Raw genomic sequence first — 23,534 nt, forward strand, 5'->3', positions numbered from 1 at the left:
GAGCACAGTGCTCAGGGCAGAGTATGGAGGGTGCACAGTGCTCAGGGCAGAGTATGGGGTGAGCACAGTGCTAAGGGCAGAGTGTGGGGGGAGCACAGTGCTCAGGGCAGAGTGTGGGGGGAGCACAGTGCTCAGGGCAGAGCATGGGGGAAGCACAGTGCTCAGGGCAGAGTGTGGGGGGAGCACAGTGCTCAGGGCAGAATATGGGGAGAGCACAGTGCTCAGGGCAGAGTATGGGGGGAGCACAGTGCTCAGGGCAGAGTATGGGGGGAGCACAGTGCTCAGGGCAGAGTATGGGGAGAGCACAGTGCTCAGGGCAGAGTGTGGAGCGAGCACAGAGCTCAGGGCAGAGTATGGGGGGAGCACAGTGCTCAGGGCAGAGTATGGGGGGAGCACAGTGCTCAGGGCAGAGTATGGGGAGAGCACAGTGCTCAGGGCAGAGTGTGGAGCGAGCACAGAGCTCAGGGCAGAGTATGGGGGGAGCACAGTGCTCAGGGCAGAGTATGGGGGGAGCACAGTGCGCAGGGCACAGTATGGGGAGAGCACAGTCCTCAGGGCAGAGTATGGGGAGAGCACAGTGCTCAGGGCAGAGTATTGGGGGAGCACAGTGCTCAGGGCAGAGTATGGAGAGAGCACAGTGCTCAGGGCAGAGTATGGAGGGTGCACAGTGCTCAGGGCAGAGTATGGGGTGAGCACAGTGCTAAGGGCAGAGTGTGGGGGGAGCACAGTGCTCAGGGCAGAGTGTGGGGGGAGCACAGTGCTCAGGGCAGAGCATGGGGGAAGCACAGTGCTCAGGGCAGAGTGTGGGGGGAGCACAGTGCTCAGGGCAGAATATGGGGAGAGCACAGTGCTCAGGGCAGAGTATGGGGGGAGCACAGTGCTCAGGGCAGAGTATGGGGGGAGCACAGTGCTCAGGGCAGAGTATGGAGGGAGCACAGTGCTCAGGGCAGAGTATGGGGGGAGCACAATGCTCAGGGCAGAGTATGGGGGGAGCACAATGCTCAGGGCAGAGTATGGAGGGTGCACAGTGCTCAGGGCAGAGTATGGAGGGAGCACAGTGCTCAGGGCAGAGTATGGGGGGAGCACAGTGCTCAGGGCAGAGTATGGGGAGAGCACAGTGCTCAGGGCAGTGTATGGAGGGACCACAGTGCTCAGGGCAGAGTATGGGGGGGAGCACAGTGCTCAGGGCAGAGTATGGGGGGAGCACAGTGCTCAGGGCAGAGTATGGAGAGAGCACAGTGCTCAGGGCAGAGTATGGGGTGAGCACAGTGCTAAGGGCAGAGTGTGGGGGGAGCACAGTGCTAAGGGCAGAGTGTGGGGGGAGCACAGTGCTCAGGGCAGAGTGTGGGGGGAGCACAGTGCTCAGGGCAGAGCATGGGGGAAGCACAGTGCTCAGGGCAGAGTGTGGGGGGAGCACAGTGCTCAGGGCAGAATATGGGGAGAGCACAGTGCTCAGGGCAGAGTATGGGGGGAGCACAGTGCTCAGGGCAGAGTATGGGGAGAGCACAGTGCTCAGGGCAGAGTATGGGGGGAGCACAGTGCTCAGGGCAGAGTATGGAGGGAGCACAGTGCTCAGGGCAGAGTATGGGGGGAGCACAATGCTCAGGGCAGAGTATGGGGGGAGCACAATGCTCAGGGCAGAGTATGGAGGGTGCACAGTGCTCAGGGCAGAGTATGGAGGGAGCACAGTGCTCAGGGCAGAGTATGGGGGGAGCACAGTGCTCAGGGCAGAGTATGGGGAGAGCACAGTGCTCAGGGCAGAGTATGGAGGGACCACAGTGCTCAGGGCAGAGTATGGGGGGGAGTACAGTGCTCAGGGCAGAGTATGGGGGGAGCACAGTGCTCAGGGCAGAGTATGGGGAGAGCACAGTGCTCAGGGCAGAGTATGGAGGGTGCACAGTGCTCAGGGCAGAGTATGGGGAGAGCACAGTGCTCAGGGCAGAGTATGGAGGGAGCACAGTGCTCAGGGCAGAGTATGGGGAGAGCACAGTGCTCAGGGCAGAGTATGGGGGGAGCACAGTGCTCAGGGCAGAGTATGGGGAGAGCACAGTGCTCAGGGCAGAGTATGGGGGGAGCACAGTGCTCAGGGCAGAGTATGGGGAGGAGCACAGTGCTCAGGGCAGAGTATGGGGAGAGCACAGTGCTCAGGGCAGAGTATGGGGGGAGCACAGTGCTCAGGGCAGAGTATGGGGAGAGCACAGTGCTCAGGGCAGAGTATGGGGAGAGCACAGTGCTCAGGGCAGAGTATGGGGAGGAGCACAGTGCTCAGGGCAGAGTATGGGGAGAGCACAGTGCTCAGGGCAGAGTATGGGGGGAGCACAGTGCTCAGGGCAGAGTATGGGGAGAGCACAGTGCTCAGGGCAGAGTATGGGGAGAGCACAGTGCTCAGGGCAGAGTATGGAGGGAGCACAGTGCTCAGGGCAGAGTATGGGGAGAGCACAGTGCTCAGGGCAGAGTATGGAGGGTGCACAGTGCTCAGGGCAGAGTATGGGGGGAGCACAGTCCTCAGGGCAGAGTATGGGGAGAGCACAGTGCTCAGGGCAGAGTATGGAGGGAGCACAGTGCTCAGGGCAGAGTATGGGGGGAGCACAGTGCTCAGGGCAGAGTATGGAGGGAGCACAGTGCTCAGGGCAGAGTATGGGGGGAGCACAGTGCTCAGGGCAGAGTATGGAGAGAGCACAGTGCTCAGGGCAGAGTGTGGGGGGAGCACAGTGCTCAGGGCAGAGTATGGGGAGAGCACAGTGCTCAGGGCAGAGTATGGAGGGAGCACAGTGCTCAGGGCAGAGTATGGAGGGAGCACAGTGCTCAGGGCAGAGTATGGGGGGAGCACAGTGCTCAGGGCAGAGTATGGAGGGAGCACAGTGCTCAGGGCAGAGTATGGGGGGAGCACAGTGCTCAGGGCAGAGTATGGGGGGAGCACAGTGCTCAGGGCAGAGTCTGGGGGGAGCACAGTGCACAGGGCAGAGTATGGGGGGAGCACAGTGCTCAGGGCAGAGTATGGGGAGAGCACAGTGCTCAGGGCAGAGTATGGAGGGTGCACAGTGCTCAGGGCAGAGTATGGGGGGAGCACAGTCCTCAGGGCAGAGTATGGGGAGAGCACAGTGCTCAGGGCAGAGTATGGAGGGAGCACAGTGCTCAGGGCAGAGTATGGGGGGAGCACAGTGCTCAGGGCAGAGTATGGAGGGAGCACAGTGCTCAGGGCAGAGTATGGGGGGAGCACAGTGCTCAGGGCAGAGTATGGAGAGAGCACAGTGCTCAGGGCAGAGTGTGGGGGGAGCACAGTGCTCAGGGCAGAGTATGGGGAGAGCACAGTGCTCAGGGCAGAGTATGGAGGGAGCACAGTGCTCAGGGCAGAGTATGGAGGGAGCACAGTGCTCAGGGCAGAGTATGGGGGGAGCACAGTGCTCAGGGCAGAGTATGGAGGGAGCACAGTGCTCAGGGCAGAGTATGGGGAGAGCACAGTGCTCAGGGCAGAGTATGGGGAGAGCACAGTGCTCAGGGCAGAGTATGGGGAGGAGCACAGTGCTCAGGGCAGAGTATGGGGAGAGCACAGTGCTCAGGGCAGAGTATGGGGGGAGCACAGTGCTCAGGGCAGAGTATGGGGAGAGCACAGTGCTCAGGGCAGAGTATGGGGAGAGCACAGTGCTCAGGGCAGAGTATGGAGGGAGCACAGTGCTCAGGGCAGAGTATGGGGAGAGCACAGTGCTCAGGGCAGAGTATGGAGGGTGCACAGTGCTCAGGGCAGAGTATGGGGGGAGCACAGTCCTCAGGGCAGAGTATGGGGAGAGCACAGTGCTCAGGGCAGAGTATGGAGGGAGCACAGTGCTCAGGGCAGAGTATGGGGGAGCACAGTGCTCAGGGCAGAGTATGGAGGGAGCACAGTGCTCAGGGCAGAGTATGGGGGGAGCACAGTGCTCAGGGCAGAGTATGGAGAGAGCACAGTGCTCAGGGCAGAGTGTGGGGGGAGCACAGTGCTCAGGGCAGAGTATGGGGAGAGCACAGTGCTCAGGGCAGAGTATGGAGGGAGCACAGTGCTCAGGGCAGAGTATGGAGGGAGCACAGTGCTCAGGGCAGAGTATGGGGGGAGCACAGTGCTCAGGGCAGAGTATGGAGGGAGCACAGTGCTCAGGGCAGAGTATGGGGGGAGCACAGTGCTCAGGGCAGAGTATGGGGGGAGCACAGTGCTCAGGGCAGAGTCTGGGGGGAGCACAGTGCACAGGGCAGAGTATGGGGGGAGCACAGTGCTCAGGGCAGAGTATGGGGAGAGCACAGTGCTCAGGGCAGAGTATGGAGGGTGCACAGTGCTCAGGGCAGAGTATGGGGGGAGCACAGTCCTCAGGGCAGAGTATGGGGAGAGCACAGTGCTCAGGGCAGAGTATGGAGGGAGCACAGTGCTCAGGGCAGAGTATGGGGGGAGCACAGTGCTCAGGGCAGAGTATGGAGGGAGCACAGTGCTCAGGGCAGAGTATGGGGGGAGCACAGTGCTCAGGGCAGAGTATGGAGAGAGCACAGTGCTCAGGGCAGAGTGTGGGGGGAGCACAGTGCTCAGGGCAGAGTATGGGGAGAGCACAGTGCTCAGGGCAGAGTATGGAGGGAGCACAGTGCTCAGGGCAGAGTATGGAGGGAGCACAGTGCTCAGGGCAGAGTATGGGGGGAGCACAGTGCTCAGGGCAGAGTATGGAGGGAGCACAGTGCTCAGGGCAGAGTATGGGGGGAGCACAGTGCTCAGGGCAGAGTATGGGGGGAGCACAGTGCTCAGGGCAGAGTCTGGGGGGAGCACAGTGCTCAGGGCAGAGTATGGGAGGAGCACAGTGCTCAGGGCAGAGTATGGGGGGAGCACAGTGCTCAGGGCAGAGTATGGGGGGAGCACAGTGCTCAGGGCAGAGTATGGGGGAAGCACAGTGCTCAGGGCAGAGTCTGGAGGGAGCACAGTGCTCAGGGCAGAGTATGGAGGGAGCACAGTGCTCAGGGCAGATTATGGGGGGAGCACAGTGCTCAGGGCAGAGTATGGGGAGAGCACAGTGCTCAGGGCAGAGTATGGGGAGAGCACAGTGCTCAGGGCAGAGTATGGAGGGTGCACAGTGCTCAGGGCAGAGTATGGGGGGAGCACAGTGCACAGGGCAGAGTATGGGGAGCACAGTGCTCAGGGCAGAGTATGGGGGAAGCACAGTGCTCAGGGCAGAGTATGGAGGGAGCACAGTGCTCAGTGCAGAGTATGGGGGGAGCACAGTGCACAGGGCAGAGTATGGGGGGAGCACAGTGCTCAGGGCAGAGTATGGAGAGAGCACAGTGCTCAGGGCAGAGTATGGAGGGAGCACAGTGCTCAGGGCAGAGTATGGGGGGAGCACAGTGCTCAGGGCAGAGTATGGGGGGAGCACAGTGCTCAGGGCAGAGTATGGAGGGAGCACAGTACTCAGGGCAGAGTATGGGGGGAGCACAGTGCACAGGGCAGAGTATGGGGGGAGCACAGTGCTCAGGGCAGAGTATGGAGAGAGCACAGTGCTCAGGGCAGAGTATGGAGGGAGCACAGTGCTCAGGGCAGAGTATGGGGGGAGCACAGTGCTCAGGGCAGAGTATGGGGGGAGCACAGTGCTCAGGGCAGAGTATGGAGGAAGCACAGTGCTCAGGGCAGAGTATGGGGAGCACAGTGCTCAGGGCAGAGTATGGGGGGAGCACAATGCTCAGGGCAGAGTATGGAGGGAGCACAGTGCTCAGGGCAGAGTATGGGGGGAGCACAGTGCTCAGGGCAGAGTATGGAGGGAGCACAGTGCTTAGGGCAGAGTATGGAGGGAGCACAGTGCTCAGGGCAGAGTATGGGGGGAGCACAGTTCTCAGGGCAGAGTATGGGGGGAGCACAGTGCTCAGGGCAGAGTATGGAGGGAGCACAGTGCTCAGGGCAGAGTATGGGGGGAGCACAGTGCTCAGGGCAGAGTATGGGGAGAGCACAGTGCTCAGGGCAGAGTATGGAGGGTGCACAGTGCTCAGGGCAGAGTATGGGGGGAGCACAGTCCTCAGGGCAGAGTATGGGGAGAGCACAGTGCTCAGGGCAGAGTATGGAGGGAGCACAGTGCTCAGGGCAGAGTATGGGGGGAGCACAGTGCTCAGGGCAGAGTATGGAGGGAGCACAGTGCTCAGGGCAGAGTATGGGGGGAGCACAGTGCTCAGGGCAGAGTATGGAGAGAGCACAGTGCTCAGGGCAGAGTGTGGGGGGAGCACAGTGCTCAGGGCAGAGTATGGGGAGAGCACAGTGCTCAGGGCAGAGTATGGAGGGAGCACAGTGCTCAGGGCAGAGTATGGAGGGAGCACAGTGCTCAGGGCAGAGTATGGGGGGAGCACAGTGCTCAGGGCAGAGTATGGAGGGAGCACAGTGCTCAGGGCAGAGTATGGGGGAGCACAGTGCTCAGGGCAGAGTATGGGGGGAGCACAGTGCTCAGGGCAGAGTCTGGGGGGAGCACAGTGCTCAGGGCAGAGTATGGAGGGAGCACAGTGCTCAGGGCAGAGTATGGAGGGAGCACAGTGCTCAGGGCAGAGTATGGGGGGAGCACAGTGCTCAGGGCAGAGTATGGGGGGAGCACAGTGCTCAGGGCAGAGTATGGAGGGAGCACAGTGCTCAGGGCAGAGTATGGAGGGAGCACAGTGCTCAGGGCAGAGTATGGGGGGAGCACAGTGCTCAGGGCAGAGTATGGGGAGAGCACAGTGCTCAGGGCAGAGTATGGGGAGAGCACAGTGCTCAGGGCAGAGTATGGGGAGAGCACAGTGCTCAGGGCAGAGTATGGAGGGTGCACAGTGCTCAGGGCAGAGTATGGGGGGAGCACAGTGCACAGGGCAGAGTATGGGGAGCACAGTGCTCAGCGCAGAGTATGGGGGAAGCACAGTGCTCAGGGCAGAGTATGGAGGGAGCACAGTGCTCAGGGCAGAGTATGGAGGGAGCACAGTGCTCAGGGCAGATTATGGGGGGAGCACAGTGCTCAGGGCAGAGTATGGGGAGAGCACAGTGCTCAGGGCAGAGTATGGGGAGAGCACAGTGCTCAGGGCAGAGTATGGAGGGTGCACAGTGCTCAGGGCAGAGTATGGGGGGAGCACAGTGCACAGGGCAGAGTATGGGGAGCACAGTGCTCAGGGCAGAGAATGGGGGAAGCACAGTGCTCAGGGCAGAGTATGGAGGGAGCACAGTGCTCAGGGCAGAGTATGGGGGGAGCACAGTGCACAGGGCAGAGTATGGGGGGAGCACAGTGCTCAGGGCAGAGTATGGAGAGAGCACAGTGCTCAGGGCAGAGTATGGAGGGAGCACAGTGCTCAGGGCAGAGTATGGGGGGAGCACAGTGCTCAGGGCAGAGTATGGGGGGAGCACAGTGCTCAGGGCAGAGTATGGAGGGAGCACAGTACTCAGGGCAGAGTATGGGGGGAGCACAGTGCACAGGGCAGAGTATGGGGGGAGCACAGTGCTCAGGGCAGAGTATGGAGAGAGCACAGTGCTCAGGGCAGAGTATGGAGGGAGCACAGTGCTCAGGGCAGAGTATGGGGGGAGCACAGTGCTCAGGGCAGAGTATGGGGGGAGCACTGCTCAGGGCAGAGTATGGAGAGAGCACAGTGCTCAGGGCAGAGTATGGAGGGAGCACAGTGCTCAGGGCAGAGTATGGGGGGAGCACAGTGCTCAGGGCAGAGTATGGGGGGAGCACAGTGCTCAGGGCAGAGTATGGGGGGAGCACAGTGCTCAGGGCAGAGTGTGGGGGGAGCACAGTGCTCAGGGCAGAGTGTGGAGGGAGCACAGTGCTCAGGGCAGAGTGTGGAGGGAGCACAGTGCTCAGGGCAGAGTATGGAGAGAGCACAGTGCTCAGGGCAGAGTATGGGTGTGATGAAATATTCCATTCACCACTGCCTGTGACTGAGATCGGTTTCAGTGTCATTTCCCTTCCCCCAGACCTCATTGTATTGTGTACTGGAATGTGCTGTATTGTATCCTGGAATGTGCTGTGTGTAGGGCTCCGCCCATACCTGGCCCCGTTTGTAAGCTAGCTTCAGTCTGGCCTCAGTCTCCAGAAGGAAGACATCTCTCTCTCTTACGTGTTACTTTCTAAGTTAATAAAAGCCTTGTTTTTGTTCTGCTAACTTCGAGTCTCGGAATTATTGAGGCACATCAATTTTATTAACTTATTTTTCAACACGATGGATCAACTCCTGAAACCCGAACGTTTGGATTTGGATCAACATGCTCCGGACGCATCAGCACGCTTCGGACACTGGTTTGAGTGTATGGAATTCTTCCTGGACAATTCCGCAGCCGTCAAAGACGCTACGGACGCTGCGAGGATGAGACTCGGAATTCTGCGGAATTGGGTAAGCCACCGGGTTTACCCCCTCATCCAAGACGCCGAGACGTACCTGGCCGCCTGCGACATCTTAAAGGCGCATTACCAGCAGCCTACGAATGAGGTGTATGCTAGGCACCTGCTCGCTACCCGCGCACAACGACTTGGGGAATCGGTGGAGGAGTTCCTAAGCACCCTGAAAATGCTTGGCAAAGACTGCAAGTGCCGAGATGTAAAAGCCGCAGTGTACACTGACGAGCTTGTTCGCGATGCCTTCATCACAGGCCTCAGCTCCACTTACATCCGGCAAAGACTGCTGGAAAAGACGGGGTTGGACCTGAAACAGGCTGCGGACACCGCGCGATCCCTTTTTGTGGCCCAGAGAAACTCGGACGCCTACTCTTCAGCCCGCGCCGTCCACGCCGCCACGTGTGCACCGAGGGCGCCGCCATCTTGGAAGGCATCTTCCCCGCCCGACAGCCCGACACCAGCTGGGCCCTGCTCTCCCCCCAGAAGCCCTACGACAGCCGCGATGCGTCAGGGACCCAACTGCTACTTCTGCGGGCAGCCAAAGCACACCAGAAACCTGTGCCCGGCGAAAGGCACCACCTGCTTTAAGTGCGGTAAGAAGGGGCACTTCGGGAAGGTGTGCAGAGGGAACCCCGCCGGAAAACCCGCCACCGCCGCATGTGCGCCGTGGGAGCGGCCATCTTGGACGCCATCTTGCCCGACCTCGTGGGGTCCGCCATCTTGTGAGCAGACAGCGTGGACGCCATCTTGTATCGATCAGGGCCCTACAGTGGCATCGGTCACAGTGGACCAGACCAGGCCGCACCCGCTATCCAGATCAATGGTGGACATCGAGGTAAACGGGTGCCGGGTTAAATGCTTAATTGACAGTGGAAGCACGGAGAGCTTTATCCACCCAGAACTGGCACAACAACTCTCCCTAAAGGTGGTCCCTACTCAGGGTACCATCTCTATGGCTGATAAAACCCAGACATCGACCATTCTGGGTTACTGCACGGTACAATTGTGCGTTAACGGAACTGTATATGATAATTTTAAAGTATTAATCATGAAGAACCTATGTGCGAGCGTGATCTTGGGCCTGGATTTCCAGTGCAACCACCAAAGCATCACGCTCAAGTACGGTGGGTCCCAGCCGCCCCTCACAGTGTGCGGTCTGGCTACCCTGAAGGTAAAGCCGCCTTCGCTATTCGCGAACCTTACCCCTAACTGCCGGCCAATAGCGACCAAAAGCAGGAGGTACAGCTGGGAGGACAGGCGGTTTATCGCGACCGAGGTAGACAGGCTCCTGAAAGAGCGCATTATTGAACGCAGCAACAGCCCGTGGCGCGCCCAAGTGGTAGTGGTAAGGGGTAGCGAGAAGAAACGGATGGTGATCGACTATAGTCAAACGGTCAACAGGTACACCCTACTAGACGCCTACCCGCTACCCCGCATATCAGAAATGGTGAACCAAATCGCCCAATACCGGGTGTTCTCCACCATCGACCTCAAGTCAGCGTACCACCAGCTCCCTATCAGACCAGAGGACCGCCCGTACACCGCCTTCGAGGCGAACGGACGCCTCTACCAATTCCTCAGAGTCCCCTTTGGGGTGACGAAAGAGGTCTCGGTCTTCCAGAGGGAGATGGACCGCATGGTCGATGACCACCACTTGCAGGCAACCTTTCCCTACCTCGACAACGTCACCATCTGCGGTCACAAACAGCAGGATCACGACTCGAACCTCGAGAGGTTCCTGAAAACCGCACAAAAACTCAACCTCACCTACAACGAGGACAAGTGCGTTTACAACACCACGCGCCTCTGCATACTAGGCAGCGTGGTGGAGAATGGGGAAATCGGGCCAGACCCCGACCGATTGCGCCCCCTACGGGAGCTGCCCCTGCCCAACACTCCCAAAGCCCTGAAAAGGTGCCTGGGGTTATTTTCTTATTATTCCCAATGGGTCCCCAACTACTCCGACAAAGCCCGCCCCCTCTTGAAAGCATCCTCTTTCCCGCTCTCTGCTGAGGCCCACGCCGCCTTCAAAAGCATTAAGCAGGATATTGAGCGGGCCACGCTACAGGCAGTGGACGAGAACACTCCATTTCAAGTGGAAAGTGATGCGTCTGACTTCGCCTTGGCGGCCACCCTCAACCAGGCGGGGCGGCCCGTAGCTTTCTTCTCGAGGACCCTCCAAGGGCCCGAGATCAGACACTCCTCCGTGGAAAAGGAGGCCCAAGCCATCGTGGAGGCAGTGCGCCACTGGCGCCACTACCTAGCCGGCAAACGCTTCACCCTACTTACCGACCAGCGGTCGGTAGCATTTATGTTCAATAATAAACAGAGGGGGAAGATTAAAAATGATAAGATTCTTAGGTGGCGGATCGAGCTCTCCACCTTCGAGTACGACATCATTTACCGGCCAGGGGCCCTTAACGAATCCCCTGACGCCCTCTCACGAGGGATGTGTGCCAACGCCACCGGGGATCGGCTACAGACCCTCCACAACGACCTCTGCCACCCAGGGGTCACGCGGCTGTTCCACTTCATAAAGTCCCGTAACTTACCCTACTCGATTGAGGAAGTTCGGTCCCTGACCAGGAACTGCCGCACTTGCGCTGAGTGCAAGCCTCGGTTCTACCGCCCAGATAGAGCCCACTTAATCAAAGCTACACGGCCCTTTGAGCGGCTCAGCTTAGATTTCAAGGGCCCCCTCCCGTCCGTCGACCGCAATGTTTACTTCCTGAACATTGTGGACGAATACTCCCGGTTCCCATTCGCCTTCCCCTGCCCAGACATGACCAGCGCCACGATCATTAAATGCCTCAACAGCCTGTTCTGCCTGTTCGGTATGCCGAGCTACATCCATACGGATAGGGGGGCGTCCTTCATGAGTGAAGAGCTACGCCAGTACATGCTGTCCAAGGGGATCGCCACGAGCCGTACCACCAGCTACAACCCCCGGGGTAACGGCCAAGTGGAGCGAGAGAACGGGACAGTATGGAAAGCAGTCACTCTAGCTCTAAGGACCAAGGGCCTCCATATCTCCCGCTGGCAGGAAGTCCTCTCGGATGTGCTCCATTCGATACGGTCGCTATTGTGTACGGCCACTAATACCACGCCTCATGAACGAATGTTTGTCTTTCCCCGGAAATCCACCTCAGGCGTATCCATGCCGTCATGGCTCTCCACCCCAGGTCCGGTACTCGTGCGAAGGCATGTGAGGGGCCACAAGACGGACCCTCTCGTGGAGCCAGTGCACCTACTCCATGCCAACCCCCAATACGCATATGTCCGGCACGCCGACGGAAGGGAGGACACCGTGTCCATAACAGACGTCGCCCCAGCCGGCATCGACAACAACCACGGCAATAGCGGCAACGACGATCACAGCAACTCTTACCCACCCACTACTCTTTCACCACCCCCGGAAGAACACCGACCAACGGCACCCCCACCAACTACCCCTCCAACAACCCTGGCGGCACCCCCGGCAGAGACCCAGGAGGCTACCAGGGACGCCCAGCCGACACCCGCGGCACCACAACAGCCACGTCGGTCGCAGAGGACTATCAAACCCCCGAACAGGCTAAATCTATAGAAGGGGTGAATGTGATGAAATATTCCATTCACCACTGCCTGTGACTGAGATCGGTTTCAGTGTCATTTCCCTTCCCCCAGACCTCATTGTATTGTGTACTGGAATGTGCTGTATTGTATACTGGAATGTGCTGTGTGTAGGGCTCCGCCCATACCTGGCCCCGTTTGTAAGCTAGCTTCAGTCTGGCCTCAGTCTCCAGAAGGAAGACATCTCTCTCTCTTACGTGTTACTTTCTAAGTCAATAAAAGCCTTGTTTTTGTTCTGCTAACTTCGAGTCTCGGAATTATTGAGGCACATCAATGGGGAGAGCACAGTGCTCAGGGCAGAGTATGGGGGGAGCACAGTGCTCAGGGCAGAGTATGGAGGGAGCACAGTGCTCAGGGCAGAGTATGGGGGGAGCACAGTGCTCAGGGCAGAGTATGGAGGGAGCACAGTGCTCAGGGCAGAGTATGGGGGGAGCACAGTGCTCAGGGCAGAGTATGGAGAGAGCACAGTGCTCAGGGCAGAGTGTGGGGGGAGCACAGTGCTCAGGGCAGAGTATGGGGAGAGCACAGTGCTCAGGGCAGAGTATGGGGGGAGCACAGTGCTCAGGGCAGAGTATGGAGGGAGCACAGTGCTCAGGGCAGAGTATGGGGGGAGCACAGTGCTCAGGGCAGAGTATGGAGGGAGCACAGTGCTCAGGGCAGAGTATGGGGGGAGCACAGTGCTCAGGGCAGAGTATGGAGAGAGCACAGTGCTCAGGGCAGAGTGTGGGGGGAGCACAGTGCTCAGGGCAGAGTATGGGGAGAGCACAGTGCTCAGGGCAGAGTATGGAGGGAGCACAGTGCTCAGGGCAGAGTATGGAGGGAGCACAGTGCTCAGGGCAGAGTATGGGGGGAGCACAGTGCTCAGGGCAGAGTATGGAGGGAGCACAGTGCTCAGGGCAGAGTATGGGGGGAGCACAGTGCTCAGGGCAGAGTATGGGGGGAGCACAGTGCTCAGGGCAGAGTCTGGGGGGAGCACAGTGCACAGGGCAGAGTATGGGGGGAGCACAGTGCTCAGGGCAGAGTATGGGGAGAGCACAGTGCTCAGGGCAGAGTATGGAGGGTGCACAGTGCTCAGGGCAGAGTATGGGGGGAGCACAGTCCTCAGGGCAGAGTATGGGGAGAGCACAGTGCTCAGGGCAGAGTATGGAGGGAGCACAGTGCTCAGGGCAGAGTATGGGGGGAGCACAGTGCTCAGGGCAGAGTATGGAGGGAGCACAGTGCTCAGGGCAGAGTATGGGGGGAGCACAGTGCTCAGGGCAGAGTATGGAGAGAGCACAGTGCTCAGGGCAGAGTGTGGGGGGAGCACAGTGCTCAGGGCAGAGTATGGGGAGAGCACAGTGCTCAGGGCAGAGTATGGAGGGAGCACAGTGCTCAGGGCAGAGTATGGAGGGAGCACAGTGCTCAGGGCAGAGTATGGGGGGAGCACAGTGCTCAGGGCAGAGTATGGAGGGAGCACAGTGCTCAGGGCAGAGTATGGGGGGAGCACAGTGCTCAGGGCAGAGTATGGGGGGAGCACAGTGCTCAGGGCAGAGTCTGGGGGGAGCACAGTGCTCAGGGCAGAGTATGGGGGGAGCACAGTGCTCAGGGCAGAGTATGGGGGGAGCACAGTGCTCAGGGCAGAGTATGGGGGGAGCACAGTGCTCAGGGCAGAGTATGGGGGAAGCACAGTGCTCAGGGCAGAGTCTGGAGGGAGCACAGTGCTCAGGGCAGAGTATGGAGGGAGCACAGTGCTCAGGGCAGATTATGGGGGGAGCACAGTGCTCAGGGCAGAGTATGGGGAGAGCACAGTGCTCAGGGCAGAGTATGGGGAGAGCACAGTGCTCAGGGCAGAGTATGGAGGGTGCACAGTGCTCAGGGCAGAGTATGGGGGGAGCACAGTGCACAGGGCAGAGTATGGGGAGCACAGTGCTCAGGGCAGAGTATGGAGGGAGCACAGTGCTCAGGGCAGAGTATGGGGGGAGCACAGTGCACAGGGCAGAGTATGGGGGGAGCACAGTGCTCAGGGCAGAGTATGGAGAGAGCACAGTGCTCAGGGCAGAGTATGGAGGGAGCACAGTGCTCAGGGCAGAGTATGGGGGGAGCACAGTGCTCAGGGCAGAGTATGGGGGGAGCACAGTGCTCAGGGCAGAGTATGGAGGGAGCACAGTACTCAGGGCAGAGTATGGGGGGAGCACAGTGCACAGGGCAGAGTATGGGGGGAGCACAGTGCTCAGGGCAGAGTATGGAGAGAGCACAGTGCTCAGGGCAGAGTATGGAGGGAGCACAGTGCTCAGGGCAGAGTATGGGGGGAGCACAGTGCTCAGGGCAGAGTATGGGGGGAGCACAGTGCTCAGGGCAGAGTATGGAGGAAGCACAGTGCTCAGGGCAGAGTATGGGGAGCACAGTGCTCAGGGCAGAGTATGGGGGGAGCACAATGCTCAGGGCAGAGTATGGAGGGAGCACAGTGCTCAGGGCAGAGTATGGAGAGAGCACAGTGCTCAGGGCAGAGTATGGAGGGAGCACAGTGCTCAGGGCAGAGTATGGGGGGAGCACAGTGCTCAGGGCAGAGTATGGGGGGAGCACAGTGCTCAGGGCAGAGTATGGGGGGAGCACAGTGCTCAGGGCAGAGTGTGGGGGGAGCACAGTGCTCAGGGCAGAGTGTGGAGGGAGCACAGTGCTCGGGGCAGAGTGTGGAGGGAGCACAGTGCTCAGGGCAGAGTATGGAGAGAGCACAGTGCTCAGGGCAGAGTATGGGTGTGATGAAATATTCCATTCACCACTGCCTGTGACTGAGATCGGTTTCAGTGTCATTTCCCTTCCCCCAGACCTCATTGTATTGTGTACTGGAATGTGCTGTATTGTATCCTGGAATGTGCTGGAATGTGCTGTGTGTAGGGCTCCGCCCATACCTGGCCCCGTTTGTAAGCTAGCTTCAGTCTGGCCTCAGTCTCCAGAAGGAAGACATCTCTCTCTCTTACGTGTTACTTTCTAAGTTAATAAAAGCCTTGTTTTTGTTCTGCTAACTTCGAGTCTCGGAATTATTGAGGCACATCAATTTTATTAACTTATTTTTCAACACGATGGATCAACTCCTGAAACCCGAACGTTTGGATTTGGATCAACATGCTCCGGACGCATCAGCACGCTTCGGACACTGGTTTGAGTGTATGGAATTCTTCCTGGACAATTCCGCAGCCGTCAAAGACGCTACGGACGCTGCGAGGATGAGACTCGGAATTCTGCGGAATTGGGTAAGCCACCGGGTTTACCCCCTCATCCAAGACGCCGAGACGTACCTGGCCGCCTGCGACATCTTAAAGGCGCATTACCAGCAGCCTACGAATGAGGTGTATGCTAGGCACCTGCTCGCTACCCGCGCACAACGACTTGGGGAATCGGTGGAGGAGTTCCTAAGCACCCTGAAAATGCTTGGCAAAGACTGCAAGTGCCGAGATGTAAAAGCCGCAGTGTACACTGACGAGCTTGTTCGCGATGCCTTCATCACAGGCCTCAGCTCCACTTACATCCGGCAAAGACTGCTGGAAAAGACGGGGTTGGACCTGAAACAGGCTGCGGACACCGCGCGATCCCTTTTTGTGGCCCAGAGAAACTCGGACGCCTACTCTTCAGCCCGCGCCGTCCACGCCGCCACGTGTGCACCGAGGGCGCCGCCATCTTGGAAGGCATCTTCCCCGCCCGACAGCCCGACACCAGCTGGGCCCTGCTCTCCCCCCAGAAGCCCTACGACAGCCGCGATGCGTCAGGGACCCAACTGCTACTTCTGCGGGCAGCCAAAGCACACCAGAAACCTGTGCCCGGCGAAAGGCACCACCTGCTTTAAGTGCGGTAAGAAGGGGCACTTCGGGAAGGTGTGCAGAGGGAACCCCGCCGGAAAACCCGCCACCGCCGCATGTGCGCCGTGGGAGCGGCCATCTTGGACGCCATCTTGCCCGACCTCGTGGGGTCCGCCATCTTGTGAGCAGACAGCGTGGACGCCATCTTGTATCGATCAGGGCCCTACAGTGGCATCGGTCACAGTGGACCAGACCAGGCCGCACCCGCTATCCAGATCAATGGTGGACATCGAGGTAAACGGGTGCCGGGTTAAATGCTTAATTGACAGTGGAAGCACGGAGAGCTTTATCCACCCAGAACTGGCACAACAACTCTCCCTAAAGGTGGTCCCTACTCAGGGTACCATCTCTATGGCTGATAAAACCCAGACATCGACCATTCTGGGTTACTGCACGGTACAATTGTGCGTTAACGGAACTGTATATGATAATTTTAAAGTATTAATCATGAAGAACCTATGTGCGAGCGTGATCTTGGGCCTGGATTTCCAGTGCAACCACCAAAGCATCACGCTCAAGTACGGTGGGTCCCAGCCGCCCCTCACAGTGTGCGGTCTGGCTACCCTGAAGGTAAAGCCGCCTTCGCTATTCGCGAACCTTACCCCTAACTGCCGGCCAATAGCGACCAAAAGCAGGAGGTACAGCTGGGAGGACAGGCGGTTTATCGCGACCGAGGTAGACAGGCTCCTGAAAGAGCGCATTATTGAACGCAGCAACAGCCCGTGGCGCGCCCAAGTGGTAGTGGTAAGGGGTAGCGAGAAGAAACGGATGGTGATCGACTATAGTCAAACGGTCAACAGGTACACCCTACTAGACGCCTACCCGCTACCCCGCATATCAGAAATGGTGAACCAAATCGCCCAATACCGGGTGTTCTCCACCATCGACCTCAAGTCAGCGTACCACCAGCTCCCTATCAGACCAGAGGACCGCCCGTACACCGCCTTCGAGGCGAACGGACGCCTCTACCAATTCCTCAGAGTCCCCTTTGGGGTGACGAAAGAGGTCTCGGTCTTCCAGAGGGAGATGGACCGCATGGTCGATGACCACCACTTGCAGGCAACCTTTCCCTACCTCGACAACGTCACCATCTGCGGTCACAAACAGCAGGATCACGACTCGAACCTCGAGAGGTTCCTGAAAACCGCACAAAAACTCAACCTCACCTACAACGAGGACAAGTGCGTTTACAACACCACGCGCCTCTGCATACTAGGCAGCGTGGTGGAGAATGGGGAAATCGGGCCAGACCCCGACCGATTGCGCCCCCTACGGGAGCTGCCCCTGCCCAACACTCCCAAAGCCCTGAAAAGGTGCCTGGGGTTATTTTCTTATTATTCCCAATGGGTCCCCAACTACTCCGACAAAGCCCGCCCCCTCTTGAAAGCATCCTCTTTCCCGCTCTCTGCTGAGGCCCACGCCGCCTTCAAAAGCATTAAGCAGGATATTGAGCGGGCCACGCTACAGGCAGTGGACGAGAACACTCCATTTCAAGTGGAAAGTGATGCGTCTGACTTCGCCTTGGCGGCCACCCTCAACCAGGCGGGGCGGCCCGTAGCTTTCTTCTCGAGGACCCTCCAAGGGCCCGAGATCAGACACTCCTCCGTGGAAAAGGAGGCCCAAGCCATCGTGGAGGCAGTGCGCCACTGGCGCCACTACCTAGCCGGCAAACGCTTCACCCTACTTACCGACCAGCGGTCGGTAGCATTTATGTTCAATAATAAACAGAGGGGGAAGATTAAAAATGATAAGATTCTTAGGTGGCGGATCGAGCTCTCCACCTTCGAGTACGACATCATTTACCGGCCAGGGGCCCTTAACGAATCCCCTGACGCCCTCTCACGAGGGATGTGTGCCAACGCCACCGGGGATCGGCTACAGACCCTCCACAACGACCTCTGCCACCCAGGGGTCACGCGGCTGTTCCACTTCATAAAGTCCCGTAACTTACCCTACTCGATTGAGGAAGTTCGGTCCCTGACCAGGAACTGCCGCACTTGCGCTGAGTGCAAGCCTCGGTTCTACCGCCCAGATAGAGCCCACTTAATCAAAGCTACACGGCCCTTTGAGCGGCTCAGCTTAGATTTCAAGGGCCCCCTCCCGTCCGTCGACCGCAATGTTTACTTCCTGAACATTGTGGACGAATACTCCCGGTTCCCATTCGCCTTCCCCTGCCCAGACATGACCAGCGCCACGATCATTAAATGCCTCAACAGCCTGTTCTGCCTGTTCGGTATGCCGAGCTACATCCATACGGATAGGGGGGCGTCCTTCATGAGTGAAGAGCTACGCCAGTACATGCTGTCCAAGGGGATCGCCACGAGCCGTACCACCAGCTACAACCCCCGGGGTAACGGCCAAGTGGAGCGAGAGAACGGGACAGTATGGAAAGCAGTCACTCTAGCTCTAAGGACCAAGGGCCTCCATATCTCCCGCTGGCAGGAAGTCCTCTCGGATGTGCTCCATTCGATACGGTCGCTATTGTGTACGGCCACTAATACCACGCCTCATGAACGAATGTTTGTCTTTCCCCGGAAATCCACCTCAGGCGTATCCATGCCGTCATGGCTCTCCACCCCAGGTCCGGTACTCGTGCGAAGGCATGTGAGGGGCCACAAGACGGACCCTCTCGTGGAGCCAGTGCACCTACTCCATGCCAACCCCCAATACGCATATGTCCGGCACGCCGACGGAAGGGAGGACACCGTGTCCATAACAGACGTCGCCCCAGCCGGCATCGACAACAACCACGGCAATAGCGGCAACGACGATCACAGCAACTCTTACCCACCCACTACTCTTTCACCACCCCCGGAAGAACACCGACCAACGGCACCCCCACCAACTACCCCTCCAACAACCCTGGCGGCACCCCCGGCAGAGACCCAGGAGGCTACCAGGGACGCCCAGCCGACACCCGCGGCACCACAACAGCCACGTCGGTCGCAGAGGACTATCAAACCCCCGAACAGGCTAAATCTATAGAAGGGGTGAATGTGATGAAATATTCCATTCACCACTGCCTGTGACTGAGATCGGTTTCAGTGTCATTTCCCTTCCCCCAGACCTCATTGTATTGTGTACTGGAATGTGCTGTATTGTATACTGGAATGTGCTGTGTGTAGGGCTCCGCCCATACCTGGCCCCGTTTGTAAGCTAGCTTCAGTCTGGCCTCAGTCTCCAGAAGGAAGACATCTCTCTCTCTTACGTGTTACTTTCTAAGTCAATAAAAGCCTTGTTTTTGTTCTGCTAACTTCGAGTCTCGGAATTATTGAGGCACATCAATGGGGAGAGCACAGTGCTCAGGGCAGAGTATGGGGGGAGCACAGTGCTCAGGGCAGAGTATGGAGGGAGCACAGTGCTCAGGGCAGAGTATGGGGAGAGCACAGTGCTCAGGGCAGAGTATGGAGGGAGCACAGTGCTCAGGGCAGAGTATGGGGAGAGCACAGTGCTCAGGGCAGAGTATGGGGGGAGCACAGTGCTCAGGGCAGAGTATGGGGGGAGCACAGTGCTCAGGGCAGAGTATGGGGGAGCACAGTGCTCAGGGCAGAGTATGGGGGGAGCACAGTGCTCAGGGCAGAGTATGGGGGAGCACAGTGCTCAGGGCAGAGTATGGAGGGTGCACAGTGCTCAGGGCAGAGTATGGAGGGAGCACTGTCCTCAGGGCAGAGTATGGGGGGAGCACAGTGCTCAGGGCAGAGTATGGAGGGTGCACAGTGCTCAGGGCAGAGTATGGAGGGAGCACAGTGCTCAGGGCAGAGTATGGGGAGAGCACAGTGGTCAGGGCAGAGTGTGGGGGGAGCACAGTGCTCAGGGCAGAGTATGGAGGAGCACAGTGCTCGGGGCAGAGTATGGGGGGAGCACAGTGCTCAGGGCAGAGTATGGAGGGAGCACAGTCCTCAGGCAGAGTGTGGGGGGAGCACAGTGCTCAGGGCAGAGTACGGGGGAAGCACAGTGCTCAGGGCAGAGTATGGGGGAAGCACAGTGCTCAGGGCAGAGTATGGGGAGAGCACAGTGCTCAGGGCAGAGTATGGAGGGAGCACAGTACACAGGGCAGAGTATGGGGAGCACAGTGCTCAGGGCAGAGTATGGGGAGCACAGTGCTCAGGGCAGAGTATGGAGGGAGCACAGTGCTCAGGGCAGAGTATGGAGGGAGCACAGTGCTCAGGGCAGAGTATGGGGGAGCACAGTGCTCAGGGCAGAGTACGGAGGGAGCACAGTGCTCAGGCAGAGTATGGAGGGAGCACAGTGCTCAGGGCAGAGTATGGGGGAGCACAGTGCTCAGGGCAGAGTATGGGGAGAGCACAGTGCTCAGGGCAGAGTATGGGGAGAGCACAGTGCTCAGGGCAGAGTATGGGGAGGAGCACAGTGCTCAGGGCAGAGTATGGGGGGAGCACAGTGCTCAGGGCAGAGTATGGGGGGAGCACAGTGCTCAGGGCAGAGTATGGAGGGAGCACAGTGCTCAGGGCAGAGTATGGAGGGTGCACAGTGCTCAGGGCAGAGTATGGGAGAGCACAGTGCTGAGGGCAGAGTATGGAGGGAGCACAGTGCTCAGGGCAGAGTATGGGGGGAGCACAGTGCTCAGGGCAGAGTATGGAGGGTGCACAGTGCTCAGGGCAGAGTGTGGGGGGAGCACAGTGCTCAGGGCAGAGTATGGGGGGAGCACAGTGCTCAGGACAGAGTATGGAGGGAGCACAGTGCTCAGGGCAGAGTATGGGGGGAGCACAGTGCTCAGGGCAGAGTATGGAGGGTGCACAGTGCTCAGGGCAGAGTATGGGGAGAGCACAGTGCTCAGGGCAGAGTATGGAGGGAGCACAGTGCTCAGGGCAGAGTATGGGGGGAGCACAGTGCTCAGGGCAGAGTATGGAGGGTGCACAGTGCTCAGGGCAGAGTATGGGCTGAGCACAGTGCTCAGGGCAGAGTATGGAGAGAGCACAGTGCTCAGGGCAGAGTATGGAGAGAGCACAGTGCTCAGGGCAGAGTATGGAGAGAGCACAGTGCTCAGGGCAGAGTATGGGGGAAGCACAGTGCTCAGGGCAGAGTATGGAGGGAGCACAGTGCTCAGGGCAGAGTATGGGGGGAGCACAGTGCTCAGGCAGAGTATGGGGGGAGCACAGGGCAGAGTATGGAGGGAGCACAGTGCTCAGGGCAGAGTATGGGGGGAGCACAGTGCTCAGGGCAGAGTATGGAGGGAGCACAGTGCTCAGGGCAGAGTATGGAGGGAGCACAGTGCTCAGGGCAGAGTATGGAGGGAGCACAGTGCTCAGGGCAGAGTATGGAGGGAGCACAGTGCTCAGGGCAGAGTATGGGGGGAGCACAGTGCTCAGGGCAGAGTATGGGGGGAGCACAGTGCTCAGGGCAGAGTATGGGGGGAGCACAGTGCTCAGGGCAGAGTATGGAGGGAGCACAGTGCTCAGGGCAGAGTATGGAGGGAGCACAGTGCTCAGGGCAGAGTATGGGGGGAGCACAGTGCTCAGGGCAGAGTGTGGGGGGAGCACAGTGCTCAGGGCAGAGTATGGGGGGAGCACAGTGCTCAGGGCAGAGTATGGAGGGTGCACAGTGCTCAGGGCAGAGTGTGGGGGGAGCACAGTGCTCAGGGCAGAGTGTGGGGGGAGCACAGTGCTCAGGGCAGGGCATAAATGCGGAGAAGGTCACAGAGATAGGTGAAGATCTGTAAGTGAACACAATGATTTTGAAATCAATGCATAAGGGACAGGGAACCAAGATAATCCGGCATAGGAAGGAATGATAAGCAAGCAGGACCGAGATCTAGACAGGATGCGGATGGTGGAATCTTAGGTGAGTTGGAGTTTATGGAGGGCAAAGCAAGGGTGGCAAGAAGAGCGTTCGTCTGGAGGGGCAAAGGCATGGATTAGGGGTTTGGTTGCGTTGGGTGTGAAGTAGGGTAGAGGTGGGCGATGCTGCAGAGTTGGGAGCGCAGAGTCCTAGCGACATACAGGAGCGTTACCTGTAAGCCAGACTGTGCATCCGCGGAAGCCACCTCTGGTTCCTACAACCTGTCCACGCTTGTTCCTGCTGACATGGTGCGCCTGAAAGGTCACATTGGTTGCCCTCTGTTTACCCTGTAAGATACACATCACAGCACTGAGAAATGAATGGCATAAAGTGCGTAAGCATCAAAGTTACTTCAAGGGGAGAAATCACTGCACTCAGCTCTGCAGTAATAACTCTATGAACCCATAAAGGGGCCGTAAATATAAGATAGTCACTAATAATGCCAATAAAGAATTCAGGAGCAACTTCTTTGCCTCGAGTGGTTAGAATGTGGAACTCGCTACCACAGAGCAGTTGAGGCGAATAGCATCGAGGCCTTTAAGGGGAAGCTAGATAAGTACATCAGGGAGAAATTAATAGAAGGATATGTTGATAGGGTTAGATAAAGTAGGGTGAGAGGAGGCTTGTATGGATCATAAACACTGGCATAGACCTGTGGGGCTGAATGGCTTGTTTGTTCTGTAAATTCTATGTAAACCACACAAGACACTCAGACTTAGCTCCTGTTTAAATAGTGCCTTCAGGATTGCCTACCAAAACTAAAGTCAATTTTTTTTTAAAGCAGCCTTGGATTTTATTATTGCCTTGCAGTAATCCTGCACAACTACTACAGATAGCCACTTTCTAAAATTAAAACACTAGGCTGTAACTAAAGCATCACCGCAGTTAATCAAGGTGGTCGGTGGGGGGGGGCACAATGGATTTAAGCACACAGGTGAGAATCTTAAAATTGAGGCGGTGCTAGGAGCCAATGTAGATCAGTGAGGCTGGGGTAATGGGCGAGGGGCACTTGGTGCTGTATACGATAGGGGCAGCAGAGTGTTGGATAAGCTGGTGGGTGGAGGATAGGGATGCTGGTGATAAGAACATTGACATTTTTTTTATTCGTTCATGGGTTGTGGCCAGCATTCATTGCCCATCCCTAGTTGGCCTTGAGAAGGTGTTGGTGAGTCGCCTTCTTGAACCGCTGCAGTCCGTGTGGTGAAGGTACTCCCACAGTGCGGTTAGGGAGGGAGTTCCAGGATTTTGAATCAGCGACGATGAAGGAATGGCCGATATCTTTCTAAGTCAGAATGGTGTGTGACTTGGAGGGGAACTTGGAGGTGGTGGTGTTCCCATGTGCCTGCTGCCCTTGTCCTTCTAGGTGTAGAGGTCACAGGTTTGAGTTGCTGCAGTGCATCTTGTAGATGGTACTCACTGCAGCCATATTACGCTGGTGGGAGTGAATGTTTAAGGTGGTGGATAGGGTGCCAATCAAGTAGGCTGCTTTGTCCTGGATGGTGTCGAGCTTCTTGAGTGTTGTTGGAGCTGCACTCATCCAGGCAAGTGGAGAGTATTCCATCACACTCCTGACTTGTGCCTTGTAGATGGTGGAAAGGCTTGGGGAGTCTGGAGGTGAGACACTCTGAATACCTAGCCTCTGACCTGCTCTTGTTGCCACAGTATTTATATGGCTGGTCCAGTTAAGTTTCTGGTCAATATTGATGGTGGGGGATTCGGCAATGGTAATGCCATAGAATGTCAAAGGGCGGTGGTTAGACGCTCGCTTGTTGGAGAGTCATTGCCTGGCACTTCTGTGGCACAAATGTTACCTGCCACATCAGCCCAAGCCTGAATGTTGTCCAGGTCTTGCTACATGCGGGCATGGACTGCTTCATTATCTGGAGTTGCAAATGGCACTGTACAGTAATCAGCGAACATCCCCACTTCTGACCTTATGATTGAGGGAAAGTCA

The 23,534-nt window shown here is 58.0% G+C and overlaps 1 protein-coding gene across 1 annotated transcript in view; it reads right to left on the reverse strand.

Moving 5' to 3' along the window:
* Nucleotides 1-23,534, reverse strand: part of papss1 (3'-phosphoadenosine 5'-phosphosulfate synthase 1) — a 113,456-nt gene that overhangs the window by 75,990 nt on the left and 13,932 nt on the right. The window contains exon 2 of the mRNA XM_086007058.1: nt 21,753-21,867. Coding sequence (XP_085863184.1) covers nt 21,753-21,867 — 115 coding nt within the window. The remainder of the gene's footprint in view (nt 1-21,752; nt 21,868-23,534) is intronic.

Source organism: Somniosus microcephalus, chromosome 2 (assembly GCF_052327205.1).
Source record: "Somniosus microcephalus isolate GS21.2 chromosome 2, FLI_Smic_1.0, whole genome shotgun sequence".
NCBI lineage: Eukaryota > Metazoa > Chordata > Chondrichthyes > Squaliformes > Somniosidae > Somniosus > Somniosus microcephalus.